The sequence below is a fragment of the Strigops habroptila genome, chromosome 17 (genome assembly GCF_004027225.2).
Source record: "Strigops habroptila isolate Jane chromosome 17, bStrHab1.2.pri, whole genome shotgun sequence".
Lineage (NCBI taxonomy): Eukaryota > Metazoa > Chordata > Aves > Psittaciformes > Psittacidae > Strigops > Strigops habroptila.
This window is the reverse complement of record NC_044293.2, coordinates 3,570,081-3,597,721: the sequence shown is the minus strand read 5'-3', so window position 1 is coordinate 3,597,721 and position 27,641 is coordinate 3,570,081. Positions and strand designations below refer to the sequence as shown.

The window sequence follows — 27,641 nt, the reverse complement described above, 5'->3', positions numbered from 1 at the left end:
TTTTCTGTTTCCCTGAACAAAGGGCCGTTTATCAAACCTCTGCAGGAAAAGGTACAGAGCCAGATTTAGAACTCTGTGGTAGGGTAATTCCAGACCAAATCTGAAGTGCAACTAGAGGCTGGTGTCTGGGAATCCTGCTGTGGATCCTGCCTTGTTGAGTAATATTAAGGAAATTGCTTCATTTTCCCCAGGCATTAACTGGCACTAGCACTCATTTCAGGGCACAACACGCAGCTCCAGTGAACGTCTGCTAAATGCTCTGTGGGTCTTGTAAGACATGAGCATGCAAAAGTGCTGCTCATGGAGAGCAAACAGCTTAGAGTGCTCACAATGGGAAATGAGTCTGCTGAGGGAACTTGACTGACTTCTGGGTATGTGAAGTGAAGGATTTGGTGCAGTGTAGTGAGCCTATGAGCTATTGAAGCTATAGGAAGCAACATTCCAATCAATGGAAGCTGAAGCACTACCTAATTTTCAGATGTCCCTGGTAGCATTACTTTGAACTGCTCAAGCGTAAAACTAAGTCTAAAAATGGTGTCACAGCTTTCAATGACAGTTAGTGATTTCATTTCCTTAGTCATACTGCGCTAGGCTGCGAGTGAATTTGGACCTGCTGAGTGTAGGGGTTATTATTAGCAACTGATTGCTTTATTTTCTTTATAGTTAAAGGCCCCAGCTAAGATCAGGGCTCTGCAAACACTGGGGAGACCGTTTTACATTGTAGTGATAGATGATGAGCAGCAGACCTGGTCTGATGTTAGGAGCCAGATATTTAGGAACCTGAGAAAATTTACAATGGGAGTTGCATGCAGCTTCATGTGGTGACAGGATCTGTGACCCTCTGCTTTTAAAGTGGGAGTGAGATGTATCAGTGACCTGGCAGAATGAAGTTCTGGTGTTTAGTTCTTACTGCCATAAATCCCCTGCTGTTGTTCCTCAAGTGGTGGTAGTGTCCCTTACTTGTACGTTTATTCTGGTCTGCCTAGGGTTGGATGCCACTGAGAGCTGCCTGTGCCAGCTTCATCTGTTTTCCTGTAAGCAAAGACTAGTGTGAAGTGCTGCTGATTGTAATATGCAAACACTGGGCATTATTTGCCTCCAGAGAGCAAAGCAGACCTCGTACACTTTGTCAGCAAAGTTCAGAAATTCAATTCCAGATGAGCAATTTGGTATTATTCTTGTTCCAAGGCCTTCAAAGCATTCCTGTTCAGCAGCTCTGATGTTATTGTGGCATTTATTGTTTTGATGCCTGGAGTTAGGTCAATTCCATTGCAGACTTTCATCAGTGTGACTGAGGTGGCACTTGCAGGGAGCTCGGTGCTAATTCCCTAGGAGCCTCAGCATTTCACATAAGGAACTGTTTACCCAATCCATCCAGTTTGGATGGATGTTTCCACTGTACATCTTTGTCTTGTTCTGATGTGGTCTGTGCTGTGGGTAAAACCCCTCTTCATTTCCATTGTTTCAAGCTCTTGCTTGGAGACAAAGGGAATTTTAACCACACAAAGCATAGCTTTTGTATTGACAAATGCTGTGATTCTTGCAAGTTTCTTTTCCAAGGGGGAATTTGAAGCAATTGTGATCATTTAAGATGTCTAGATTCCATTCTTGGCTTGGCCAGTGGCTCAGTGATGTAGTAATTCAGGCTCCATTTTAAGTGCCTGTTAGTTTTGAGTGTCTCCATTTCAAGTGTTACAAAGGGCCAGTACTTGTAAAAATGCAAGTCTACAGACACATGAGCTTGGTCGCACCAACTAAGTGCTGTCAGATGTCAAGTTTTGGGGTGCAATTGAAAAAGCCCTGTGCCTCAACTGCTCTTCTGCAGAATAAGTGTAGAGCGCTCACAAATATAGCAGCCTTTCCCTCATGAGCTGTAAAGTGCATTGAAATCACTGTAGGAATGGAGCTGGCAAAGTCCAAAGTGATAGACTAAGACATGTCAGGCACTAGTTCAATGGGTGAAGAGTCTTCCCATCAGTGCCACTCAGTGTGGCAAATGGATCCCAGTTTATCTGGCTTTGTCAGAGCTCCTTCCATTTAGCCCAAAGCTACCCCTGGAGTGAACAGAAGAGAGCTGTTAGTTAATTCAGACCCAATATGACCTGGTACAAGGAAAGATCACAACTGAGCTTCTCTGCTTTGGAACTAATGATCCTGCACTGCACAATACTTTTCCTTCTAATAATTGCTTGAGCTTGCATCCTTTTCCTATTTAGTAATGCCCTGGGCATGTTGCTTCCATTGCGGGATAGGAATGAATACATACCCATTAGTAAAAGGACTGAATGCAGTGGAGGCTGTAGTATTTCTTTTTCTCTGGTTGTCATCAAACATCTTCCCCTGCCCCATATCCTCCTCTGTGAAAGCACCAGGAGAGAGGAGGAAAGCCACAACCAGAATATGAATGGAACAAACTGGGTGTTATTGCTCTGGATGGAACTATTTAGGATGCTAATTTCTGGGTCGTATGTGCTCTGAGGCAGGGAGCACTACTTTGCCTGTTTGCACTGTTGCTTATAACACTGCAGGCTTGAAAGCTTGCACATCAATCCAGAATGTCTTAAACCCAGCTTTCTTCCTGCTTGCTGTCTAAACAAGCCAGGCACCAGGTTAGCATTTGTGTAACTCCAGAGTATAAATTCATGCAGAGTAATTGGCACTGCTTTTCTATCCTTGCTGCTGATTAAAATGCTTCTTAATTTTTCATGACGATTTTGTATAAGCAGAATGGGGCGAAAATCCATTAAAGTAAATGAATTCTGGTTTTCTGAAGCATCTGTGTGGAGCAGATCAGAACTGAGCTCACTCAAATCTCTCTTCTAAAAGGATATATTCTAGCACCCTTTCGGTATGGGTCTGCCTCACACTATGATCTAGCTGCCCTGGATTTAGATTTGTGATGTTCTTAGCTTTTACTGCGTATATGTAAAACTTTCCATCCCTTTATGCCTTAGTGTCCCAGCCCCAGTTAATATAGTTGGGACACTGGGCCAGAAGTGGTTTAGTTCATGAAGGTAAGACAGTCTGTGAAGAGTATGTGATGGGGTGGAGGCTGTCAAAGGCTCTGATTCTTCTCTCTCTGCATAAGGTCTATAAGTAGCCAGGGTTACACTGAGTCTGAGTTACAAGAGGAAAAGGCAGTAGTAGCTCTCTATTCCTGCTCTTGAGGGGAACAGCCCTGCTCATTGCTTTAAATCATTCTGGGGTTTTATTTTTCTGTGTCAGCACTGTCAGAGCCTATAATCCTCAAGTGAAAGAGGCCATCCCGCCCTACCAAGAGAGGGACTTAAAGTGAGGAATCCCCTTCAGCAAGGATGTGGCAAGCAGACTGACAATGTAAAACAAAGGAAAAATATCCTGAGCCAATATGGATAAAATTAGGGCGTGATAATGATGCAGAATTAAAGCCATGAAGAATTCCCTGAGCACAGGGAGCTGGTGGAGCCACAAAATGGGCAGTGCTTACTGCCAACCATGCATACTAACAACAGTAATTGAGCAGGTAATGGTTATGCATGCTTTATAAACACCCACCACCAGTTATGTTCGTACTATGCAGACAGGGAAGACTTCATGTAGCAGATTAATGTTATTCTACATATGTTTTACATAGCAGTCATTGTTCATGTATCCTCTACATCCCCTCTGATCCAGTAGTGCATAATATAGGAACATTCAGGGTAAATGCCAGGGAAAATGTTCTAGGCAGCTGTGAGAGGTTAAAGGTACTAGAATGTCAGGCTTGCATCAGCCCTGAGCTGCGCTATCAATGTTCAGAGAGGTTGGCCTTAGGGGCAGAGGAGCTCTGCTCATCATCTGGCTTTTGGGTCTCCTGGAAGACTGAGCAAGATGCTTCGCTTGTGCTTCAGGTGGAGGTAGAGGCTTCCTGCAGGAAGCACAGTGTGGCTAAAGCATGGAAAATGGCATATGAAACTTGGTAGTATCTTTATAGCAAGAGAGTCAGAATAGTTTGTAAGGAGAAGAGACGGGAAGACAGGAATCTGTGGGTTTGCTTCCAGCTCCAATGGTGACTATCAGAATGAGAACTTCTCACTGGTAAGGTTCAGATCTGTTTTTCATTAACTTGTCTCATCTCTAAATGTAATCCCAGTAGGTGGTATTACAAGTCCTTTTGGAACCTTGGTTTCCCCATCCATATAAAGGGAAATGTCTCATATCATGTGGCTTATGGTCCTCAGACAAAACAATGTAGAGTATTGGTAAATAGCCCAATTGTTTTTTACCAGCCTGCCCTCTCCAAAGAGCTTATAGCTGCTGTCTGCTTGCATTTGTATTTCATGCCACTGGGATGAAGCTGTGTTCTGACAGAGCTGGCTCTTTCAGCATTTTAGGGGGGAAGAGTTGGGAATCTTGAGGAGCCATGTAAGTCCTTACTTCAGCTCTTTATAAATTTTGTAGGAAATACACTCAGCCGTACTTCCTAAAAGAGGAAATGCTCGAGTCCTGTCTCCTGTGTTTAGAATAAACAGAATCCAGATAATTTAATCTAAAAGGAAAACGTTCTTTTGAGGATAAACAGCCTGAATAAAACATTTCTAAGCAAACTCATGACAATGTCCCTCCCCTTACACCATCCCCCCCAAACAGCAGTTTTATCCTGAATGATGCCAGAGGCAGCTGGCTGACCAAGGGAATTGGCCTCGCTGTAAATCTTACTCAGGATACCCTGTTATGACTGCTCCAATCATGCTGGTACCTATAATCATCCCAAGTAATCATTGAGGACCAAGTGGGCACATCTTATTTGGCTTATTCTGCATAAATGCTGAATAAGACCCATTGCCTGGCAGACAGACCCTTTGGGTTTGTTTGTAGATATTAATGAGGGCCAGATGCTGAGACTTGTGTGGTCTGGGGCTGTTGAACTGCTGTTATCTACAGTATGGAGCCATTTGATTTCTTTAGTAGGCAAACAAACTATTTTCAGCATTATGAAGCTGTTGCAACTTTGCCATTTGCTGGGCTGAAGAAACATAGGAGGTGGAGGCTTGAAACAGGGGGATGAGGGGAGTACGTATCCTGTCACTCCAGATAAAGCAACTAACGAGCAAATAGGCATGTTAATTGTCAGTGCAAGATTTACACATTGAAAGTGTGCCCTGGACAGAATGCCAGCATCTAATAAGCATGTGTTATGGAATAAGAGGTGCAATAAGGATTGGGATACCCCCTTGGCCCATTATCTTTTTTCTAGTTATTAACAGGAGATGGTTTGAGGGAAAGAATACAGGAACAGGGTAAAAAAGGGATTTTTCCTGATATTTATAGTCAGTCAATGGCTAATGTACTCATTTAGCCATACTTCCTCCTGTGGCCCATGGGTTTGCCATAGTTATTCATAGCCTTTATTCAGTTGTGAGCTGTCACAACTGCATCAGACTCTGACAGATGCCTAGGAAACCCTACAATAACCCCAGTAAGTGTTTTGCTCTTCTTACATAGATTTAACCAGTGAGTCAGACTTCTGCCTGAGAGCAAACAAGGAAATAAGGAGTTAGGAACTACTGAATGAGGCTAACAGTTGATCCAAAGTGTTTCACTCCAAAATGGTTCAGTATCAGATGGAGGTGGAAGAAAACCCACAACTGATAGTACGTGGAATCCCACATGTATATGGGAAAGTTAGTGCTGAGTATTAGGCACATAAGGAAAATTATGCATTTATATACTTGAAGAAATAAATCTAGTGTGACTTGGGCTTAAGCCTTGTAAATATCTAATATCTTCCTGAATAGAAGCTGAGCACTTGGAATCTATTTTCTAGTAGCCGAATGCCCCATTTCTTAATGTGAAGATGAGCTGAATCACTTCTCAGATTGATAGAGGAATTGAAACAAAAATAGGCTGTGGGGAACCTGTTGAGGAATTTGAGCTTTGGCTTTGTGGGGTTTCATGTTGCCTCAGGTGTGTTTGTGAAGAGCTGGACTTTTAGATCTCCTTGCAGCCATGCTCTTTTCCCCTGGCTGGTTTAGGACAGAAGACATGTAAATAACTGGAATGTGGTGCTTTTAGAAGCTTGTGCCTGGAGAGCTGGCTCAGTTTGGGCCAGGGTAAAGGTCTCTGCAGTAAACCCTTGGCCCAAGGCTGCTTTTCAGCTTGTTGAAACAATGCAGCTGAGTGGGGTTTAGCTCAAGGAAGGAATGTGAGCTGTTTAAGACTGAGAGATGACTCTGGGCTATGCTTGCTGTCAGATATACACAAAGCTCTGTCAGAATGTGCTGTCTGGCATCTCTTGGCACCTCTCATGTTTTACCTGCTTGCCTTTTATAGTAAATGTTGTTTTGATGAGCACCAGTAGGTCCAAGCACAGACACAAGGATGACATGACAGACACTTTGCCCAGATCAAGAGGCAGGGTGCTGTGATTGATTCCTTAAAAGAGGGAGAGAATAAAACTAATCAAGTTATGTAAATCCCTCTCAGTTCTAAATGAGCCCTGGATCCTAACATCAACTGACAACTAGGGCTGGTTGATGCTAAACCTCCCCCTTCCTGGATGGAGCCCAAGATCAGGACAGCCCCTGTTGCCTTTTAGATAACTGTTCTCAGAGGGCTCTGTAATCTAGAATGCAGTGGGGGTTAAGAGCTGATAGATGGAAGTTGAAGCTTGACAAATGCAGGATAGAAACTAAGATTCAAGGAATTATCAGGGAGTTTAATGTTCCACTGAACCTGTCTATCAGTGGAAAGAGATGCTAATAGAACTGCAGGCTGTTAAACTGTACAAACATAGTGATGATCTGTGGTCTCTGCTGTACTAAAAACTTGGATGTTAAAACCTCATATTCTGGCTCTGAAAATCTATTGATAAATGTTGCATTTCATTCTTACAATTGTATTTTGGATTAAGGCGTAATTTAATATCTTTGGAACTATGTGCTTAGAATGTTCCATTGAGTTGTTATGGGCTTAAAATATGCTTTCTGCAGTAAAACTGCAGTAGTTCCACAGAGCTGCATAGTGCATTACCACTAAGTGAGGTGGTGAGTGCAAATGTGGGTGGACAAGTGTATATCAATGAGTGGACCAAGTCAGTTATTAGACTCTTTTTTAGACCATGGAGGTGTCTGACTTCTCCTCTTGCTTGTTTTCTTTGTCTGTTGAAATAGTTTTTCTTATCCATCTGAGTTTCAGATTAGAATAGAGGCTGACTTGTCTGCAGCCTTATAATTCATTCTAAAGATAAGTACAAAGCTGCTATTGTTGTTTTGAGAAACCCCATGGGGTTTGAGGCTTTGTCAGCCTCTCCAGCTATTCAAGAAAATGCTTAACAAACACAAGTTCATATCTATTTTTCTTGCTTATACCCACAAGTTTTCTTCAGCCTGAATCAGGTCTTTAAAAACAACTGACTTCTGGATATAGAGCAGCCATTTGAATGTTGCATCAAGAAGAAGGTGCTTTAATTGCTTTCCAGATTAACAGGCAGCAAGTGATTATGTAGATAAGAGTATGTTCTGTGCTGTTTCTTTTCCCATCTCTGCTGCTTCCCAGACTCTGCCAAAGAACATATAAAACCAGAGGAATTTGAATCTAAAGGCTTTTGAAATTGCAACATCTGAATGGGTTTGAAATTGTGAGGAACCAACATCCCTGTTGCTTTGCTAGAAACCTTCATCTGTCCAGTTTTGCTCCAGCGACTCGATAACCCGAAGATGTTAAGTCTCAAGTCCTCTTCTATGAGTTCACTCATCAGTCTCAACTTGCTTGTTGTCCCTTCTTCTAGACACCCAGATATCACCACTGTCCTTGTTGTTCTCTATGCAGCATCTAAACAAGATCTATTCTTGTCTCAGTGCTTAACCTAATGTAAATAATATTAAGCCACTTGTCTAACAGACTCCTTCAATTAGCTAAATTATGTAGTCAGAACAATAGGAGTAGAAGCAAGTTTCCACTAAGTAGTAATTTGACCCTAAACATGAAAGCATCAGGCGCTCTATTTTTCAACTGCCTCAGTGCTTGAAAGAGTCAGATTCACCACATCAAGAGCCTTACAATAGCAGCGAGGCACCAGGCTGCTGCTTGTGTTTGTCGCGTTTATTTTTGATGGTTTATTTATTTGCTCTTAAAAGTTCTTTGGGGGGAATCTCTTATCGGCTCCAAAACGTGGCTGTGCTACTAAACGAGAGGCTGTGACATTAAAAGTAATTGACATTAAGATGTTGTGACATTAAAATTAATCATGTTTGATGGATGCTGGAGACGGAATCCACAAGGCTCCCGGGTGCACGGTTTAGCAAGTTCTGACATTCATTCTCCCCCTCGGTTCCTGCAGCATTATGTAACTGCCTTCTGCACCCGCTGGTCCCAAAACCATGTGCAGGGAGGGAATGTCCTTTGGGAAGAAGGGGTTTTCTTGGAATCCACTGCTTCATAGCTTGGGGTCTGATGGCTGTTTTATTCGTCATCCAGTGAACTAATCAGATTTGCAAAATCGATGTGGTACTGGTGACACTGGTTTCCTGACCAGAGAGCTGGAGATGAAAGAGGCCACTGGGGTGTTTGTAGCAGAGCTAATGGGAATTATTTTGGGATTTTCTTTGTTTTGTTGCCATTTGTTGCAATAATGGGCAAATATTTAGGTTTTTGTAGCAATTGTGTGGTTCAGAAGGAAATGCTTGTCAGTTGCAAGTTCTGCTGGTGTGGCACCAGTGTTAAATGAAGAAGAAACTGACTGTTTTGCTTCAGGACCTGGAGTTTCTCGAAGAGCTGGAGGGGATGTGCTATAACCTGATACCTTTTACAGCCAAGTCCTTTAGCAGCAGCCAGGAGTGAGATGAGTGTCAGGAATGGATGGCTGGTCCACTATTCGCATGCTTGCTTTGCAAAGCAAGAATCGGGTTAAATCATAGTACCTTTGGGCGGCCAAAACCTACCTATAAATGTTCCCTCTAGGCAGCAAGAGAGATGCAGCATTTCTTAGTTCCAGTTTAACATTTTCCAACTTCCTTTTTTAGCAATGTGAAGCTGGAGGGGCCTCAAAAATGAACCGATGTATTGGGCGAGAAGCCAGTTACCTCCTTGCAGCTTGAGCTCTGTGCTGGCTCCACTTTCTGTCCTATTTGGAAACTAGAAGTAATGAGCTGATGTGAGCTGATCTTGTTTTTTCCTTTCTCACTGTGGTCTGTATAGGTTTCCAGTCTTTGAAAGCCAGTACAGTGGGCACACAGCCTTTTTAAATGGCCTCTTCTTAGCACTGAGTGGTAGCTTGCATGAGATTCAATGTAACTTCACTTTTAAAAGCAAAAAAACTATGTTGTAAGGTAATTTAGCTGGAGTTACAGCTTGGTGTGATGGTTGGGGGCACTGAGAACTTCTGCTTTCTGCAAACAGCTTGTCAAGAGATGTTCCCAGTGTGTGGCACGATTTGGATCAACCCTGTGAACTGTAGATCTTATTCCCAACTCTGATTCTTTATGACTCCAGTCAGTCTTGTTGTGTCCCTAGTTATCCATGGGCAAATTGAGCTTTCTGTATCTGCTTTTTCCTTTGCAAACTGGGAGCAGTGATACTTGGGTGCTTCACTAAGGGGCTATGAGGAGAACACTGAAATCTTGTCATGATCTTGTACTTTTCATTGTACAGTGTGCACAAGTCACACTGTGGGGCACCAGGACAGGAAGGTGATGTTAAGGATGTTTTTGCTTATGCAATATGAAACTAGCTAATTGACTGCCACTGGATGGAGTCCATAAGAGACAGACTTGATTGAATATACTATTTCCTTTGCTTTGCACTCTTCTGTTTCTCTTTGGTGATATCCAAGTCCCTGGGGAGTAACAGATAAACTTGAGGAATAGATAAGCTTGAGTATCTACAGTGTTTGGATATGCAAGATAAAGTACTAACAAGTTGAGCTGTTTTGATGGCAGGTTTGCAGAGGTGCTGAAGACATGTAGCTGTGCATGCCCTCAGTGAAGGGTATGAGGGTGAACAGCAGCTTGGGGAGGCAAAGCAAGACCAGAGTGCTCAGTTTAAACAGTTGTTTTTATCTAGTCTGTCTTCTGACTGAAAGTGCCTTCTCAAAGTGGGGGGAAGAAGCTGTGTCAGCTCCTATTAAAGAAAATGGGTTTTCCTGAAGAAGCCAAACCAGCAAAAAACCCACAAGTACTGCAGGAAAGAGCCAAATATTTGGCGGCTTTTTGTGGTGATTCTGGCTTAAGAACATTGGGAATTTTTGAAGACAAAATTAACCCATTGGAACACTGAAATACAGTAATAGAAAAAGTGGATTTCAACTTGCAGGGAAGCATATTTTGTGGCTTTTGAAGGGATGGCAAACTTGGGTTTATATGCATTTCCAGGATCATGAATAGGGTATGGGGACCAAGGAAGCCAACTAGAGTGGTTGAGCCCCCCAGGTTTTACTTCAATTCCCTGAATCTGAGCATTGCTGTATAATATAAAGTACTGTGCAGATACTAGTTTTGCCTTAGAATATTTTTGTCCCTTTTTGCGCAACTTTCTGTGGTCAGTTAATGATTTAGTTATTATTCTGGCACTTTGAAATAAACTTCAGTGTCTGAGTAAACATGGGGGAAAACCCCAATGTTAAACAGATCTTTCCTTGTAAGTTCAGGCAATCAAACCCCAATATCAGTTGATGTATCTGATCAGTTACAACAGCTTGGGGTTTTTTCCATTATGTGGAGAGAAATAAAAGCTGGTGCTGGAGACAGCTGTGACCTGCTCACAGATACTGTCAGCAGGAAAAGAGGTTGAATCCATCAAATAAATGATGTGCTTGGTTATCCCCACAGACCACACATGCTGGGCTTTAATGTAAATGTGGCTGACAGATGGCTGCCAGACATTACAATGGGCTTAATCACTGAAGACCCCACCACCCTGATCCAGCAGCTGTGTACACAGTTTGTGCCACGGTGGCTGAGACCAAACTGGTATTTAGGAGCTCCTCTCTACCCAAGGCAGTGGGAGAGGAGCTTTGCATGCTTCTTTCTGTGCAGTCTAAAGTTGCAGTGAAGCAGGATGGCTTTAGGGATTGGGACTTGAGCCTCATGGGTCTCTCCTGCTCTAAGACTTTAAACTTGTCATGGAATAGCACGAAGCAGAAGGGATTTCTGGAGGTTTCTAGATCAAAAGCAGTGCCAGCGTGCATCAGGCTGCTCAGGATTTTAGCCAGTCCAGTTCTGAATAGCTCTAAGGACGCTGATTCAACAAACTATGAGCCTCTATTCTAGTGGGTGACTGTTCTCATAGTGATTTTTTTTTCCTAATACCTGACCATTATTCCCCCTTTTAGGACTTGTCCATTGTCTCATCCACTCGTTGTGTACCTCTGAGAAGTCTGACTCTGGCTTCTCTATAATCTTCTTGTTCCCTATGTAAGTTTTACATATGCATCCCTGAGGCATGCAGGTTTTTTTACATAAATTGAAAAGGACAAGTGAAGGGCAGAGAAGCTGCAGCCTGTCCAGGAAACCTTACTTCTGCATCAGGGCTTGAGGTCCTTTCCTGCTTCAGCTTTCCTACTGGGAAGCTTAGATGAATTCCCTGAGATCTCCCCATTGCCCAAGTCTCCCAAATAATTCAGTAGAAATGTTTCTTCCACCACTTGTCAGACTGTACAGACCCACTGAAATCCTTGTTTCCATGGAATGCCTGTATCCCTGCACTAGCTCTGGAGTTCTTGTATCCTGTTCTTTACATCCTTTCCCCTTTGCAGGTAAAATACATGAGGTTCTGCAGGACAACAAGGTGAGTCAACAATGTGCCTTTGTAGTAAAGGCTAAAGCAGTTCTGATAACTGAGATATTGGGAGTTAATGGTTGATGCTACAGATGTTGTTTCTTGTCCTCAACAGCAGTTTTAAAAGTGTCTCTGAAAGATGACGTGCACACACTTTGATCACAACAAAGCCCAAAATACAGCTGTTCACAAGATAGGAATAACACCAAGCTGGTTGGACCTCTTAGATAAACTGAAAAGGAGGGTGGAAGTCCTGAGTCCTGGAGCTGGTCATGTGTGCTCCCCATTCCTCTTAGGCTTACTTCTGTATACTTCACCTGACCTTTACAGTATGTTTCTTGAGAAGATGCCTGACCTTTTCACATCTCATTAATAGATTGGTTGAACTGTTGCCTGAATCCCATCTTTACCCTCCTCCCTGCTCCAAACCCCTCTTCCAGTTCAGCATCTTGGAATCACTGTGCTTGCTCACTAGAACTCTATGATGTACTGTAGCTCTCAGAATACTGATACCCAGTGCCTGTTTTTACAAAGGGCTTGGCCTCTCCAGTCTTTCTTGGGGCATCCCTCGCTTTAGGAAAGGGACATATGCCAGAGGAGAACTAGATTGCTCTTTTGAGCAAAGGTCACAGGCATATTTGGCAGGCATGCTGCTTGCATGCTCTCATTCAGGGTTTCTCCTAGCAATGGCCCTAGGCTTCTGCAGATTTTGTAGCTTTGCAGAGCCCTTGATATTTCCAAACATGCAAAATATATGTAACAAGCATTTCAGCTGCTGGCATTGGAGCCCTGTGGTAAGCAGAGAAGAAAATCTGCCTCCCTACTCATCTCATTCCTATTGCAGAGAGTTCAATGTGACTGTTAGAAATGAAGTAGTTCAGTATGGTTCAGCCCTGATAAGTTCTGAGCTGTTTAACTCTGCTATAGTTCCCCTTCCTGTTGTCCCTCCAGCAATCTGCAGGGTTTATTTAGCTCAAATACTACTGAAGCTTTGTTTTAGTCTTTCCACCTGTATGTTTGAAAGCCAGTTAAAATTGGATTTGAAAGTTAGTACTTCAAGTATGCTCCTATTTCTGAGAGAAGTGAAATGGATCTGCTTTCTGTTTTAGTCCTTATGCCTCTTCCAAACATCTTGCATGGTAACTTAATTGATGCTTTGAACCTTTAAGACTAGGGGTTTTTTATAGCTGAACTAAGATTAAAAAAGAAACAAAACATGTTTATAAGTAAACGGTTGAAAAACTAATAACCATGCTTTTCTACATGGTTTTAAAGGTTCCAAAACCTTCATAGAAGCAAAAATTTGAGTAATTCTTCATATTCTTATGTTGTTTCTTAGGTTGCTGCACTTACTTTAAATCAAGTTGGTTTAACTTTATTGTATAGTCATGTCCTTTTTAGGATTGCAGGCTGTTGTCAAGTGGAATGGATCCAGAGGTTGGAATTCAGCCCTCTGCTCACTGCAATCCTGTGGGTCGTGGAATCCTCCTCAGACTTCGCCATCTCTGGCTATTGTCAGTGCACAAGAATGACTCAGATTCAGCTGTGCTGAGAAAACATACATGCATGAATCTATAATGCCTTAAATTGTGTTAAATAACACTTATTTCTTGTGTCTGACTTTGCAGTCCTTCTCTGCGCTTCAGAATTGCTTGCAGCAGCTGTGCAGTGTTGCTGTCAGCTGGAATAGCTGTTGTGCTCCACTTTGGGAAACTGTCCCTCTGCAGGGAGAGTGCTTTCCAAAGCTTGCTTGTCTCAAAGTCAATACAAGTTCTCACGAGTATAGTATTCAGTCTAGTCTTTGGCTTGTAAACATTACTGAGAAGCTTGGGATCATTTTGAGCACAGGGCTTCACCAAATGCAAGATCAGACCTTCTTCAGGACAATGTGAACTAAAGCTCAGTGTCTAGAGATTTAGTGAACTCTCAGTGCTATGCCAGCTTCCTAAAATGCAGCTGGGTGTCTCTTCCAGCATTTACAGTGGGGTTTGCATTCCTTGGTAATTCCCACTTGCTCAGTTTGTAGCTCTGATTCAGAAACTGGGATTTACAGAGCTCCGCCTCTACTCATCTGAGACCTTAGTGTACATGTCCAGATGCCATAACTCCTGGTAACAGTGGGGAAGCAAACAAAAGATGATGTATCTGTTCTCAGTTTTCTTGCAGCTGGTATTCTGTTGTGCCAAACTCAAGGAGAGACGCAGGGAGGGAGTTGAACCATAGTGATAAGAGCCTCCTTTTCATTCTTTCCAGTTCATACCGAAGCCAGTGCAAGGATGAGGATGAAGAGAATGAGATTTCGTCTATTATTTGACCTCTGGGTTCAGTAAATATAAAGCAATTGGTCCTAACTACGATAGCATTGGTGAGAAACAGGCTGCGGGCAGCATCTGTAACCATAACTCCTCCAGAGTTAAGCTGCTGCTGTTCCTGCTCTTGTGCGCAGACCAGGGGACTGCACCTCGTATTCATCCCAGAAGTGTTGCAGAGTTTAATGTCTTCACAAAGTCTTTCACAAGACTTACGGGGGTGATGGGGAGGAGCTGCTGCTGCTGTTCATTTTCTGCCCTAGGGTAGGCTGTAGCTGAAGCTTTGAGATTGAGTGAATATGAGAAGTGACAGAGTGCTAATACATCAGACATCCATTTTGTACCATATTAGTAGCGCTTGTAGTGGATAAGTGAGATGTCATACCGTGTTATGTGCAATTAGGAGTACACAATTGAACATCCCATCGAGGTAACATGGACATGCTGAACAAGGACTGAAGTCTGTACCTTAAAACTATATCAAACTTGGCTGAAAATGAAAGAAAGATGGAGAAAGGCATGAAGTTTATTTGTGTCTTCTGAGGTTTCTTGTACCTCTTTTGGCAAGCTTAAACCAAGTTGAATTTCTATAACAAAGCAGAAAAGCACAATCAGTTCAGTGTTTTCTGGTTAACATCTTTGATGCTAAGGCAAAATAAGAAAGGAGAGGGAGTCCACAGCACAAGGATGGCTTTATTTGGCATCTTTATCAATTCAAGTCTCTTGTCTCCCCAATTTTCAGAGTTACCTCAGCTGATGCAATCTCTACTCCTTGGATTTTGAAATTGGTGAGGAAAGATCTGATGGAAAACACTGTTTTGAGAACAGCTTTGTTGCTGTCTCTTCTGGCTTGTGTTCTGGATTCTGCTTGGTGTCTGCCTTGGGCATGTAACTTCATTTCTGCGTGCTTTCATTTCTATGTCTGTGAACTGACAGCAACAATAGGCTCACTGGAAGGCTGAGGCTGAAGCATACTCCTCAGACAGAAGACACCCTGGAAATTATTACTGAAACCATCTTCTCATACTTTCAAGCCTCATTGGAAACCAGGCAAAGGAGTGAAATTCCTGATGTTTTAGGGGTGAAATGTCTTGTTCTCCTGCTTTCCTCAATTCTGAGCTTTGTAAGGTACACAAAGCAGCCCAGAGATGCTTGCAGAGAAAGGGAGCATCTGACAGCCATAGGTGCTTCAACCCCCAAGGAATCTGATATGTACTGACAAGGTCTCTGCAGATCTAACCCACACAGCTTGAAATCACCAGCTCATTACTGAGAGGCTTAGCTGAGCTGTTGCTGTAAACAGAAGGCACCTGGACCATTTGGCTGATTCAACTGCTTGGATTAAAGGCTAAGGAATTTCACACATCCCTCTGTACAAACAGTCTGTGAACCACTAAATAGGAAGATGCAGTTCTGATGCCCTGTCTTGTGCTCTCTGGTCTCCAGGGATGTAAACCCAGAATCTCCTAGTTGCACCTGATTTGGAAATGCACTGAGAAAAAGGACAGCCATAGTATACAGGCAAACTTCCTAATAACAGTGTTTTCAGTGGCAGAATTTGACTGCTTGATTCTAGGAATGTATAGGTAAGACCCTTAGATTGATGTGGCTGCTGGGTACTGCAGATCAGTCTTTTTTCTGTCTCTTATAGAGAAATGCTGAGTTTTCCCCAGGGAATACTGCATCCTTGCTGCTGGGGCCACTTGTAAGAACCAGACTTGCATTTGTGCTTATGTGCAGTGTGAAGACATTGTGCTTTTAAACACACATGTGCACTGCTGCTATCCCACAGATCACTTCCCTGTCTCATCCATGCCTGCCTGGGGAAGGACTGGTGCCCTTGCTTCTGCAGCTGTTGATGTTTTTGTTGGTAGGAGCCTGTGTATCACCAGCCAAATTCTAGCCCCTTCCTGTACTCTTTCTTGGTTGTTGCAAGCCTCTAAAACTCATAGGCTTTGCTGTGTGAAATGTGTTTTCTGTTCTCCTTGGGCCTTCCTGACTCCTCTACAGTTTCAATTCCAAATGCCTCACGTCACCACTTGGAAACTCAGAAGCATGCAGGACTCTTCCCCTTTGCTTTCTGTTTCAACAGCCCCCTCAGACCTCAGCCCCACGCACATGTGGTTCCCATTAGAGAACCTCTGCAATGCTATGTGGATATGGATGGGGATAGGCTACCCTCTTGATTTGAACACAGCCAGCCTGCTCCTGCAGGAGCTGACTGCTAGCTCACATGTTTCTTATTTGAGATGCTTTTGCTTCACAACCACATTCCTCAAATCAAAGGGAGGCGGAGGGGAGCAGGCTGCAGGCAGCATGCGCTGGGGGCCAGGTCTTGGTCACTTGGAGCACTCAAGCTCTCGGGAGAAGGTGACATTTGGCCTTTATGCCTCTGCCAGCCAAGGAACACAGAGAGCAGATGTCCCAGAGCGCAGCCCTGGCTGAGTTAATTATCCTTAGGAGACTTGAGCCACCCCCATTCCTCCTCCCTTGTGCAAAGAATGCAGAAGAGCTGTCTGTAAGGAGACACCATTTCATGTTTGTTTTGGCTTAAAATGCTGTCAGCATAGGGCTACTTAGGGCTGTTAGGGCTAGTGTGGTCTGGGGGTGGTGACCTCTTGGGTTCTCCTTACAGCTCTGGAATAAACCAACATAGCTATCCATTATCTTTGTTTATCCACAGCAGAGACTGGGGAACAGAGTGAAAGGGGAAATAAAAGCCTTAATGTGCATGTGTCTGTCATCATTACTGAACAGTAATGATGGGGGGAATGTTTGGTTTCTTAATAGCTTAATTTTAAGGCCTACTGAGCTTTAAATACTTAAATGTAGAACTAGTGCCTTTAGTGTCTTTAGCACTTAGCTAATTTGAGTTTCCAAGTCATTAAAGCATCTCAAAATTTCACTCAATGTAGTTCTTTGGTCATAAAAGAAGTTGTCAGCCTCCTATTTCACCATGTAGAATTCTAAATTTGCTTATTAGAAAATGCTAGATTTTGCTTATCACTGTAATGACTGTTGGACAGTGTGTGCGGGGTAGGCTTTTGCTTTTCCATAAGGAAGCTCAGTAAGTTTCTTACAAGACTGGAGCACATTTCACATCTAACAGATGTGAAATGTCTTAAATTCCTGGCATGGAGTGGTTCAAAGTTGCAACATGACAGACTGTCCTGGGCTTCTTTTTTCTTAACTCTCAAACATGTTATTCTTGTCTATATCTAATTTAGACATACCGGGTTCAAATACTTGAGGGGGATGAATGTTTTTAGTGCAAGATGAAGCAAGTCAAATGTGCAGCTAGAGGAACACTACAAGCCCGAATAATTCTGTGAATATTTATTCTCTTTGGGCTCATTTCAACTGTTTAAGCTCTTCTCGGAAGGACCCCATTAACAGATAGTGGAATTGCACTGATGTGAAAGTAATGTGTTAAAAGTATCCCAAGAAGGACTCAAAATGAGACCACACTAATGGTTACACTTGAGAACTTGTCTGCAGGGGACTGTTCTCCTTTCAGACAAGATGTGATGTGCCCTGACAACAGTGGCCATTCACTGTTCCTGTCACACTTGCACCCAGGGAACACTTTGATAATAATGAACAAAAGCAGATAGAGCACCTATCACAGGTGAAATGGAAATCGGCCGGACAGTGCTATGAACTGTATGTGTGGATATCATTGAAATTCCTGCTTTTGCAGTTGTATGAAAGTAAGTTTTCCTCAGCAGCTGATTTCTTTCCTGAGTTGCTTCTTGTTGGTGCTAGTACAGGATGTCTCGAGCTGCAGGAAAATTACAGGTTGCATTTCTCTTCCTTGGCCATCAGTGTCTTGGAATAGGCTGTTGCAAACGTCATCTTGGATTAAAAAGTCAAAATAAGTTATAAAAAATGTAGCTAAAGAATAAACTTCACAGATATTTCTGAACAAACTGAAATGTCTCAAGACCCATTTTGGATATTCACATCTTAAATGAAGGTGGTGTAGTTTGGGCCAAGCATCACTATGGCTTTCTTGTATCTTGAGTCTCCGAATCTTTTCTAGGCTGTTCCTCCTAATTCCAGCAGTTAAGTGATATAGCACATCTTGTTACTTTTTAAAGTATAACCTATATTTAGCTTTACTCCCTAATTCAAACCTTGTTCTGAACCTAATGAAAGATTTAAATCTGGCAGCTCTTTAGCTTTTAGCACATGATTTTGCCTACAAATAAAGATGTCAGCAAAACACTTATTTTCACTTTGATTCTGCTTATATGCTTATGTATATTTGATGTTGGTATATATGTGCATTTGTGTACATACATATACTTGTTATTGGATGGGCATGACAACAAACTGAGCTTCCCAATATGGATATGAAAGCATGTGTGATCATGTTAAGAATTCAGACATAAAAATACTGCTTTGAATGAACCATAATATGTGATAAGGCCAGATACACAGTCTCAATTTGCTCAGCACTTGCTGCATTGCACAGGCGATGGCTCCTTCCCTCTACATCCATTTCAAAAGGCTGACCCTTACAATATATGTTCAGAATCAGGAGGCTTTTAACGTTGAAATGGGTCTAGGAAATACTTTGATACCTTTGCATGAGAAAGCTACAGGATATTGTCCACCTTAGTTCCCTTAAAATCTGCTATGGCCTGTTATTGAGGGGGCTACACATCCCTTTGTGTGCCCTGGCTCCATCTGTGCCCTTCCTCTAGTAAATCTGTGCCCATGCTGTTCGGGTACTGTTTGTTTCAGTGTGCTGTGGTATTGTTTGGAATGCTTGTTGCTCTGTTTCTTGTATATTTAAAACATCAGTAAGGGATGGAAAATAATAATCTTTCTTCCTTCTCTGCAGGGTGTTGGGTGAGTTATTGTCCTCTGAACAATAGAGCAAACACTTAAACATGTTCCAATGATCTCTTCACCCCAAATACAGAACATCGCATTGCCTGTGGTGTGTCAGCAAGCCTGCTGCTGTGCACATTTATTTCTCTCAGGCCCACGGCCAGTGCTTTCAAAGTGCTGCAGTTGCAATAAGCTTAGTGTGCCTGCTCCGCAGGGAAAACCAAGCGGGCTCCTGAAGCCGTGAGATGTAGGCTGAGTAAGGTCTGAGTAAAGCTGAGAAAAGCAGTTCCCGAATTGCTCTTTGCATCACCAAGAGCTGCACGCAGGATGTGGCAGGGAAAGAGGTGCTTTGGGGTAAGAACTGTGGAGCCTGCATACATGTGGCATTACTGAGCGAGGCTCTTGGATCCCACGTGTGGGAAAAGCATCTATTGTCTGCTGGAGCCAGCCCTTATGGGTTGCTCTGGGTAGGCTCTGCCCTCGTGTGGAAAGAGATGGAGCCGGTTGTGCACCAGGAGCAAGCTTTGGCAGTCCTGGCCAATACATGGAGGTGTTTGACGCTGTCAGGGGCTGCCCATAAGCAGACACTCTCCTTTAGTACTCATATAAATGAAACTTAAACTGAAGGGGGGAATAAATGGTAAAAACACTATGAGCAAAATCTTATTTCTCATCTACACAAACACAAGAGAATTTCAAAGGGCATTTATTCTTCATCTAATATTAAAAGATTTAAATTAACCTAGAGGGGACTTGGATATGTTGTCTAATTCTTTCCCTTTTTTAAGGCATATTGCTGTAAATTCCAGCACATATCTAAAGGTAAAATAAAGCGAGGGTCTTCTCTAGAACCCTGCAAAACTTAGATTTCCCTGTGGAAGTTTGTGGGCTTTATTAAAGATATAATAAGGACTAAAGGGACATGTTTGGGCTTTTTTTAATCAGACATGTCTTGGGAAAGTATGCAATCTGGTTATTGGTTCAATGGGGAATCGGCTCCTAATTATCTCTGTGTGCATGTACCTTATCTCACTGGATGTTTCCTTCATCTTACTCCTATTTAGAAGGTTATTTTATAGGCACTGGGCTCTTTCTCAAACCCAGAGCATGTTTGCTGGGGGTAACAAGAAGCAGGTCAAGGTGCGAGCTCTCCTTAAAATAGTCTGTCCATAAAACCAGTCTGTCCAAGCCAGAGAGGAATGAACATAATGCTTGTTGTACTCCCGCAAAGTGATTTATAATCATGATCAAAGCTTTTAATGTAAAATTACCCTTTAAAATGTAGAACGCCACAAAACCTCAGTGCTCTGTGGGCACAGGGCTTTGAAAACGCTGCAAATGTGATGTGAATGCTCACTACTGAGGTGCTTAAATTAAGCTTATTGATCAGCCATCTAGCGAGTGTCAGCGTGTTAATGAAGGCGGCCTGCAGCAAAGTGGGCTGTGGGAGAAAGCAGGCGTTCATCCTAAGCAGAATGTATAATTGTATTTGGCAGATGGAGCTTTGAGACTAGTGAATCCAGTGCTAAACTGGATTAGTTTTCCCTTTAAAGAAAGCAGCTAATGTGGCTGCAAAGCTTTCACTCTCATGAACTTATTCAGAGATCCCTGGAGTGGAGGACAACTAAATCCTTTGCAGGACTCCACCTGTTTTATATATGTTATATACATATATGTTTTATATATATGTGTGCACACAGCAGTGATAACTTCCACAGAAGTGCTTGGCAAGTATTGATTAAATATGAGAAGCTCAGGAGCTAAGACATGGTCATGCTAACAACTGAGATCTGAATTGGAGCAGGAACAGACTGTATCTTCTAAAACCAGAGTCGGTCCTGAAGCAGCAGAAAAAGCTGAGGAACCATCATGTTAAATGAAATTGTTCATGCCCCCATGAACCTTAATTGTTTAAATACAAGTATAGGAACAAATCAGCCTATGTAAGCAGAGCTGCTTACGCTCTTGCTGCTAATCTTGCTATGTAATCACAGCAGTGTGTGTTCAATCACACATGTGACGACTTAGTGCTGCCAACTCTCCCAGTGTTCATCAGGTTCACAGTCCAAGGAGCAAGATATTTCATCTCACTTCATTTCATGGAGGGGGAAGTGGTTTTAGGCTTTCTTCTTGCACAGCAAAACTTAAGAACAACCCAACTGCACTCTGAAGATTCATACACAGCAGGCACATGGGATTTGTGCCCCAGAAATCCCTATGGAAACTTGGTTGGAAAATCTACTTGGTGTTATAGCAGACTTTGGGGATCCCTGACCTAAATGCCCTTAATTTCCCATACCTTTCATCCTTTGGGTCAGTTTTAACTTAGTTTGAACTTATGTGTTCTCAAATTGGAGATGGGCAAAGTGCAGGATCAATGCTTGATTTTATTCAGTTTTAGCAGGGATGCAGTATAGAAAGAAACTGAGTTTCACAACGATTAAAACAATTTGGTTAAACATCATGGGCCCTGTCTCCTGGTCCAGGTTTTAGGGAGGCAGCATGCTTTTTTGGGTGTTGCTGGCGAACGTTTCAAAGGCTCTGCTTCCCTCTAGTGTTTCAGATTGGGAATTTCTCACTTTTTTTTCCTCTAAATTTTAAATCCTGACAAACCATTTTTAACAATTTCCGATTTTTTTTCATGTTGCTATTCAAAGACACTTTGCTGGCCTACTTGTACCATGCTTTTCTTAATCTTAACGCTCCTGTTCCCAGGCTGGGCTCTTATTTCCAGTGCTGCAATGCACACAAGGAACATCATCCTGAGTAAGGGAAAGGGGCTCCAAGCCTTGTCAGACTGGCGTAGGAATAAAACCATGGGCTCTGAAGGTCTTCTGGGTGGCAAGAGTGCTTATAAATTAGGGTAATAAAAGGTGAAGGCAAAACCGAGGAGGTTATCTTCAATTTTGAGTGCATGGAGGAGGTGGGTGCGACTTTAGTATTGACAGCTCTGGAGTGTGAAGCCATCTGTTCTTCGTGCTTAAATATTAGTGTGAAACTGCCTGCCTGTGTATCTATAGATGTCCCCTTTAATCAGCTGCAATCTGTCTAGGAAGCCAAGCTGTTGGGTTTTCTATGAAGCAAATGAGGAAGGAGCCAGCAAAACCTACACTAGCAATGCTTGTCAGTGCGGAGCTGCATGGTTAATCCTGGCCTCTGACCACTGTCTTTCAGCTTCCTGCTCTGTTTGGTTGTCCAAGGCTCAGACCGAGTTTAAGAGAGTGGCTGAAGAAAACGTGACTTTGCCCTGTCACCACCGCCTGGGTCTCCTGGAGCAAGGGAGCCTGGATATCGAGTGGCTGCTGCACATCTCCGAAACAGTACAGAAAGCGGTAGGTTCAGCATCCGCTGGGAAAATCATCTTGTTCCTGCATTGACATCAATAGCAGCCATTGATTTAAAGAGATTTCTGTGATGAGCTTTGCAGGTTGTTCTGATGAAGTAGTGTTTAGAAAATACAAAATTGAGAGAGATTTACAATATGTAAAAGTTGTTTGATATTCACATATGCTGTATCGGAACAGGTTGTGTCACAATCAAGTTTAATACTGTTTTATTATCACTCATCACGGGGTAAACTTCAGAATCACCCTTCAGGTTTTCATATATGACCTTGGATGTTTTAGGCCCAGTTTTTGAAACCTTGCTTTCAGGAAAAACCACAGTAGTTTAGTACCTACAAAAGTCAGGTCTGCAGTAACTTAAATTAGCCAAAACCAGCCAAGATTAAAGACTGTTTTTATATGTTGTGACACAAGCTGACATCTATTTTGACACCAGCATAAACGCTCCAATATAAATCTCTAGCATAAATACAGTTTATATATCAATCTCAGACTTGAAATGCAGCTTTAGTTTTCCACCCTGCCACAGGCTTCCTATGTTACCCTTAGCGAGTGTCTTAACTATGCAGAACCTTAGCCTGCAATTCCTGGTAAGGCTCTGATTTGTTGTTCCACATGAAAGTAAAATTACAACTGGCTGTAAAACTACAACTGGCTGTATACACAACACATAGACACAACAGTGTCTGTCTCTGCTCCTCAGGTGATCACTTACTCTGGGGGCCGTGTATATGATGACCTGAATGAGGAACAGAAAGGGCGCGTTTCCTTCACATCCAACTTCCTTGCTGGAGATGCATCCTTACAAATCATATCCCTGCAGTCCAGCGATGCGGGAAAGTATATATGTAAGGTTAAAAATGCTGGGCAGTACGAATGGGCTCGCATCACCCTGAAGGTTGTAGGTAAGCACATTTCATTGTTCTTCCAAAGGAAAAAATCACTACGCTCATTTCCTGGGGAGAGATTTATTTCAGCAGGGTATAAATACATAAAGACGTGTCACGATCAGGTTTCACTGTCCAACTCCATATCTGCCTTTGCATTTTTTGGCAAAGGACAGGTCACAGGAAGAGCCTAAAGAACTTGCAATTGCCTTCAACATCATATGAACTGTTCTTTCAAATTTATGTCCATGATCTCATAAGATGACCATCTACGCTCAAGCTGATATTCTAGCTTAGCTGGTGATCCAGATCGCTTGCTGAAGACTCTGGGTTCATGTCCCAGGACCCCAAACTGATCCAAGTCAGTGGAGGTGACAAATAAGCTGCTGGGTTTAGCATTTCCTGTGGAAGAAGTGCTGTGGCCTGCTGAATGCTGTGGGGAGAAGGAAGAAATGGAGAAGTATGGGGAGGGAAAGGATGTTCTCTAAATAGTACCTAGAATAGGATTGCAACGATACAGCTCCAAGAGGTAAGTATCCAAGAGGCAAACTGCCCCAGAGTATTGTAAGGTGTCATTTCTATGTCTAAGCCAGCCAGCTCTACTTCTTAGACTATGAAGTTGCACACGGTTGCAGCTAAAGTCCCCTAATAAACATCACTGGTGTAATTCGTTAATGCTTTCCAAAGGCGGCAGCTCTTGGAAGCTGCTTAATTACGTACTTTGCCAAAGAAAGGGTTCTCACTAAGGAAACAGTCTGATACATTTGCACGACTTCTGTTTCTTCTAGAGAAGCCTTCCAAGCCCAAGTGCTGGCTAGAAGGGGAGCTGTTGGAAGGCAAGGAACTGTCCTTGCAGTGCCGTTCTGCCTCTGGCACTGCACCCATCTCCTACCGATGGCAGCGCATAAATGAGGAAGACAGAGCTGAGCATCTCCCGCCTACATCAAGAGTCAGTAAGTCAGATCATTTCCTCTTAGGGCTCTTGGTACACTCAAAGCTAGATAACCACCCACATGTACGTGCTCATGTACAGCCACATGTCCGCTTTTTAAATGAGGATCCCTTGGTGGCAGTGAGAGCAATGATATAACAGCGTTCTTGCTACTGCAACTGGACAAGGAAGTGCATGTAGGAGTTTGGTTAGTGTTTTGCTGAAGGTTGACAAGTGAGACAACATTGATTGTTCTTAAACTGATTTGATCTGGAAGTTCAATCTGTGCTTCTGTGTGCTATCCACTGTTAAGCTTTCCTAGTCTTTTTCTTTATTAATCCCAGTGTTGTTTTTCCTGTTTCAGACATTTCTAATCCTGGGCAAGTCCTACTGAAGAATCTTACGCAGATGAGCACAGGGTTATACCAATGCATTGCCACCAATGAGGCTGGACAAGAAACCTGTGTTGTTCAGGTGACAGTGCAGCGTAAGTGTTGGCACGTAACTAGTATTTGCACCACTGTATGAGCAATGCTGCTCCAGTGATGCTGTCCCATCTCACCTGGTGAACTTTGCCACACCTTTGCCCTTTCATACTTCAACCACATGAAGTCATTCTCATTTATTGCACTTACGGTTTGCAGACAGTCCTCTGTATAACCCGAAGTGGTAAATACATCATTTGGACAGGTCTGTTAGAGATTTGGGGTTTCAGAAGGACTAATGAAATATGAGGGGAAAAACGGTGAGTGAGAGGTTCCAGAGTCCCCAGATTTTAAGGTACTTCTGGCTGGAGTGATTGCATGAGATTACTCTCAAGTATAAAATCTCTGTGTGAATATTCCATTGTTCCAATTCCAAATTCCACATCTCTTGCACTTGGGATGGTAAACTTTCTACAAGCAGCTGGAAAGGCTGACTTTGACGTGAAGTAATGTGCAGACTAAAAAGCAACTTTTAACATAATTTGGTTTTAATCCAGACTTAATAAAGCCTGTCCTGAACACCAGAGATTAAAATCAGTGTTTTACCTGGTTAACCCCATCAAGGGTGTGTCCACGGTAAGGAAAAGGGTGGAGTTTAGCACCACATTGAGGACAATCCAAACCATAGTTTAGCAGGTTTTTATGTGCAGGCCTCAGAGGAGATCAGCAGGAGCTGGAACTGCTGTAATAAAAGACTGCTAATAGAGAAGGCTCTTGGACATTCCATAGCTTTGGAATCTTGCTGCCCAGCCAGGCCTGAAATAACTGGAATATGGTCAATGTAGCAAGGGGAAAACCTGTTTGCCTCAGGCATCTGAAGTAAAAGCATCCAGGCAGCTTTTATGCCAATTGAACTGGAATTGGTTTAAAACCTCGCTTTGGTTCACTAAACCCTCCATAGGGAAAAGCCTTAAGGAAACAACTTCCAACCAAACCCAACCTAACCACTCTTAGGAGAAGAAGTTGTCATAAAGCATCAGCTAAGGGCCCATATATGCTAGGAAGTGTTTTCTCCTTAACTTTGTTGTTTTGAATGAAAAATACCTTGCACAGTGTGGTTTTTTGTTCCTTCCTCTACACCCTCGGATCACTTTTTTCCCCCAAATTGAATAATTCATTCTTCAAGTGGATTGTAATAATTTCAGGATGAGTCGGAGGGAATAAAAATCTCCATGGGGAAACATTTGCAGTTCAAACACTCTTCTTTCTCTAGGGAACTGCTTGGCGCTTCGTTTCACATGTGAGTTGTCCTGTCTGTGGTTCCATGCTCTTATGAGAGAATTATTCCTTGGAGATCTCTTTTTCTCCTCGTTTCAATTCTGACCCATAGCTAAAGGCAAAGCACTTGTGATCCCACCCTTCCAGAGGTGAATACCTTTATCACTGTTAGCTCAGCTTTAGAAACAATGCCTGAAGATTAACTGGTTCAACCTCAGTGTGGAGACACGCCTAAATAAATAGACTAATATATTCTGTTCTGATTCATACCCGGTTGTATTAATGACTAGACCCTGACCATATGACCCTAGTGAGACCCAACCGAGCCTGAACTCCTCAGGAAGGAAAGCCCTGGATAAAGATATTTCCAGGAATGAGTTTTACCAGCTAACACATTTGTTTCTGGACAATAGATGCACAAAATATCGGCATGATCGCAGGAGCAGTTTGTGGTGTGGTGGTGGGACTTTCCCTCCTTCTCCTCGTGGTGAGGCTGACGATAAGGAGGAAAGAAAAGAAGAGATATGAGGAAGAGGAGGCACCAAATGAAATCAGGTAACGCCTTTTATTTAATCCCCCATCTCCCACCCTTCCTTCTTTCGGTTTCACACATCTTTTTCACTACAGTTTTAAGTAACCTGGGTGTTAAGTGCCTCAAAAGGTTGTTCTAAAAAGCTTTTAAAGCCTCCCTGAAACATTAGTGACAAATTTCTTGACTGTGAGAAACTTTGTGAAGAAATTCCAGAAAATTACATAGATGAAAATCTCTTTTTTTTTCCCCTCCCCCCAGGACATATTAGCATAAAACTCAATAAAATACTCTGTCTCACACTTGCCATTTCATCAGTTCTAAAGCATTTGCATAATCCTCTCCTGAACTACTAAATTCAACCCACTTGAATGTGGTTTTGAGAGATGGTTGGTTTGTTGTTTGCTTGGGTTTGCCTTTTCAATGGCAATTCCTGTGGGGAATGCTATGAGGCAGGCAAGTCCTTCTTGAGTCTTCTGAACAACTGTGCTTCTGGATATAGCTCAGGGTGAAACATCCCCTATGTGCAGAGCTGAGAAGCCTCACCCGGAGTGGGTGTACCAAGAATGCTGACGCATGTTCTTTGAACTCATCTGGTACATGCGTGTGAGCTCTGCTGCTTAACTCCCCTGAGCAGAGATTGGTCACCAGCCAATCGAGCCTGAACTCCTCAGGAAGGAAAGCCCTGGATAAAGATATTTCCAGGAATGAGTTTTAGCTGTTCCTGCCCTGGAAGAACCCCTTTGCCTTGTTCCATCCTTCTGTTTGTAAAAGGCTGCCTGCTTTCATACATCTACGTACCGTTAGGCACCTCTATATTCAATCAGTAGCTGATTACTCAGCCGGGTGTAAGGCTGCCAGCAAGGAAGTAGTCTCTGCTGATTTCTTCCCTTCCCTTCTTCCTGTTCTCTTTGTTTTCAAACCTTAGTTTGAGCTTCAGCCTTTTGTATCACCTTTTTGTGAATGACTGTTACCTCCTCTGTCTCTCTGGACCCAGTTCTTGCACTTGTTTTACTACCCACGTTTCTTTTTGTTTAACTAGAAGAACCGGTCTCAATCCTGCCTCGGTCATTTGTCATTATGAGTAAGGATTACAGAGCAGACAGCTCTATCTGTACTGTTTGCACTGACACCTGGCATTCGTTCCACAGACCTCAAAGCTGCATACAAAGAGCCAGCCGTGTGCAGCATCTGTTCCAAATCCATACAACCAATAGTTCCGCAGAGCAATAGGAAATTCAGTCCAAAAAGTTGCGTAGCACAGAACTCAGCCCTGCACTGTGCTCAAACTGCTGGACAAGTATGTCCCGGTGATTTGCAGCTCCAATAAGCAACTTATTGCAGCAGCAGTTCAGTCTGGTAGAAT

At 42.8% G+C, this 27,641-nt stretch overlaps 1 protein-coding gene across 1 annotated transcript in view; it reads left to right on the top strand.

Moving 5' to 3' along the window:
- The window catches only part of CLMP (CXADR like membrane protein), a 37,575-nt gene that overhangs the window by 6,813 nt on the left and 3,121 nt on the right, over positions 1-27,641 (top strand). Inside the window, exons 2-6 of the mRNA XM_030505256.1 lie at positions 22,056-22,213; positions 22,929-23,130; positions 23,901-24,065; positions 24,408-24,530; positions 26,160-26,301. Coding sequence (XP_030361116.1) covers positions 22,056-22,213; positions 22,929-23,130; positions 23,901-24,065; positions 24,408-24,530; positions 26,160-26,301 — 790 coding nt within the window. The remainder of the gene's footprint in view (positions 1-22,055; positions 22,214-22,928; positions 23,131-23,900; positions 24,066-24,407; positions 24,531-26,159; positions 26,302-27,641) is intronic.